This window comes from Elephantulus edwardii, unplaced genomic scaffold (genome assembly GCF_000299155.1).
Source record: "Elephantulus edwardii isolate Elephantulus edwardi_28Jun2011 unplaced genomic scaffold, EleEdw1.0 scaffold00014, whole genome shotgun sequence".
In the NCBI taxonomy this organism is placed as follows: Eukaryota; Metazoa; Chordata; class Mammalia; order Macroscelidea; family Macroscelididae; genus Elephantulus; species Elephantulus edwardii.
The window spans coordinates 12,996,578-12,998,364 of record NW_006399764.1 but is presented as its reverse complement, the minus strand read 5'-3'; the positions used below and the strand labels follow the sequence as shown (position 1 = coordinate 12,998,364).

At 38.2% G+C, this 1,787-nt stretch overlaps 1 protein-coding gene across 1 annotated transcript in view; it reads left to right on the top strand.

Annotated features, from left to right (window-relative positions):
- The first annotated feature begins 252 nt into the window (after positions 1-252).
- The window catches only part of DENND4C (DENN/MADD domain containing 4C), a 65,435-nt gene continuing 63,900 nt past the window's right edge, over positions 253-1,787 (top strand). Inside the window, exons 1-2 of the mRNA XM_006881280.1 lie at positions 253-557; positions 785-1,037. Coding sequence (XP_006881342.1) covers positions 253-557; positions 785-1,037 — 558 coding nt within the window. The remainder of the gene's footprint in view (positions 558-784; positions 1,038-1,787) is intronic.

Sequence of the window (1,787 nt, the reverse complement as noted above, 5' to 3'; positions counted from 1 at the left end):
GTACATGAAAGGAGTACTCTTACTTTGGATTTGATTCCGTAAGTGTACGCTTTGTAGGAAAGATAGAAACTGACAAGGTGATGTTCAAGCAGATGTCTACAGATGGTAGTTTGATTATGAATCCAACTGGAAGATGTGGACCGCTGATTGGTCACTGTTAAGGATATTTTAATTTAAGTGAATCAGGATAAGAGTATTATATTTAATAGATGCCCTCTTTTTTTTTATCTCCTAGGAAATATATTAGCAACCATGATTGAAGACAAAGGGCCAAGAGTGACAGACTACTTTGTTGTAGCAGGACTCACTGATACATCTACTATTTTGGATCAAGAAATTAATCGTCTAGATCCCAAATCAGCCGGACCTAAAGCTCCAATTACAGATATTGCTGTTATTATCAAATCAGCTGGGGAGACAGTTCCTGAAGGTTACACCTGTGTGGAAGCCACTCCGACAGCTCTCCAGGCAAACTTAAATTATGGAAGTCTAAAAAGCCCAGAACTTTTCCTCTGTTATAAGAGGGGAAGAGATAAACCACCTCTTACCGACATTGGGTATGGCAACCTTTTTTTTTTTTTCTTTTATCCTAGTGAAAGGAATAAAATTTGTTTGGGAGAAGAAATTTTAGATTATTGACAGTTTTGGTGTGTAATTAAAATTTGGGAAAGAGTAAGAGAGACTAAAGGATTTTTGGTTTTTGAGAAAGGAGGAAACCCAGCATTAACCGGAAATGTATTTGCCTATCTGTGTATTCTATGTTTTCTTCCTCCTTGTCATGCAGAGTTTTATATGAAGGGAAGGAACGGCTTATCCCAGGATGTGAAGTGATCCAAGCCACACCCTATGGGCGCTGTGCCAATGTCAACAATAGTTCAACGACTTCACAGAGAATCTTCATCACTTACAGAAGGGCTCCTCTCATTCGACCCCAGAATTCCTTGGCTGTAACTGATATATGTGTTATTGTAACCAGTAAAGGAGAAACTCCTCCTCATACCTTCTGCAAAGTGGAAAAGAACTTAAATTGTGGGATGGTAAGAGTAAAGCTGCTTCATTTTCAGTTTTATATGAAAGCTGAAAAAAGAATCGTGAGCCAATTTTTGAACTATCGACTCTTGTGTGTATAGTTTACTGTGGGTTGTCATTTCATTGCTTTTGTTGTTATTACTATTATTATTATTATGTACTGTCAAGTTGGAATACCCTCCAGTGGGTTTTCAGAGGCTGCAAATCACTTTGGAAGATTGCCCATCTATCTCTTGCAGAGCACCTGGTGGATTTGAACTACATGTCTTTGAGTTGGCAGCGCGACTGTTTACCACCAGGCCACCAGAGCTCCTCTCTCTCTCATTTTTATGATTCATAGTAAAGGTTTAAATTCTTATAGTTACCTGATGAATTAGAGTAATTCCTTAAAAAAATAAAGTTAGGAGGTTTTGCGATTGTATTTCCCAGTGTTGGTTCGAATCCACCTGCTGCCCTGAAGAAGGATGGGCAGTCTTCTCCCAGGTGATTAACTATCTCTGAAACCTCCCAGAGGGTCAGCTATGGGTTGGCTTCCAACTCAACAGTATATAAAAAACTTCAGACACCTATGTATTTTCCAGTGTTGCCTATTTTACACTAACATGGGGCTTTCTTAGTCTTTGAGTTCCACAAGTGTCTTCAAGGACAGCTGCAGATCTAGCAGGGGAAGCATCACATCAGTGTATTATTTTAAATATTAAAGTTCTTCATACTTGTTTTTCATTTTTTTTAAAAGTTTCTCTTTTATTAAGTGTTTT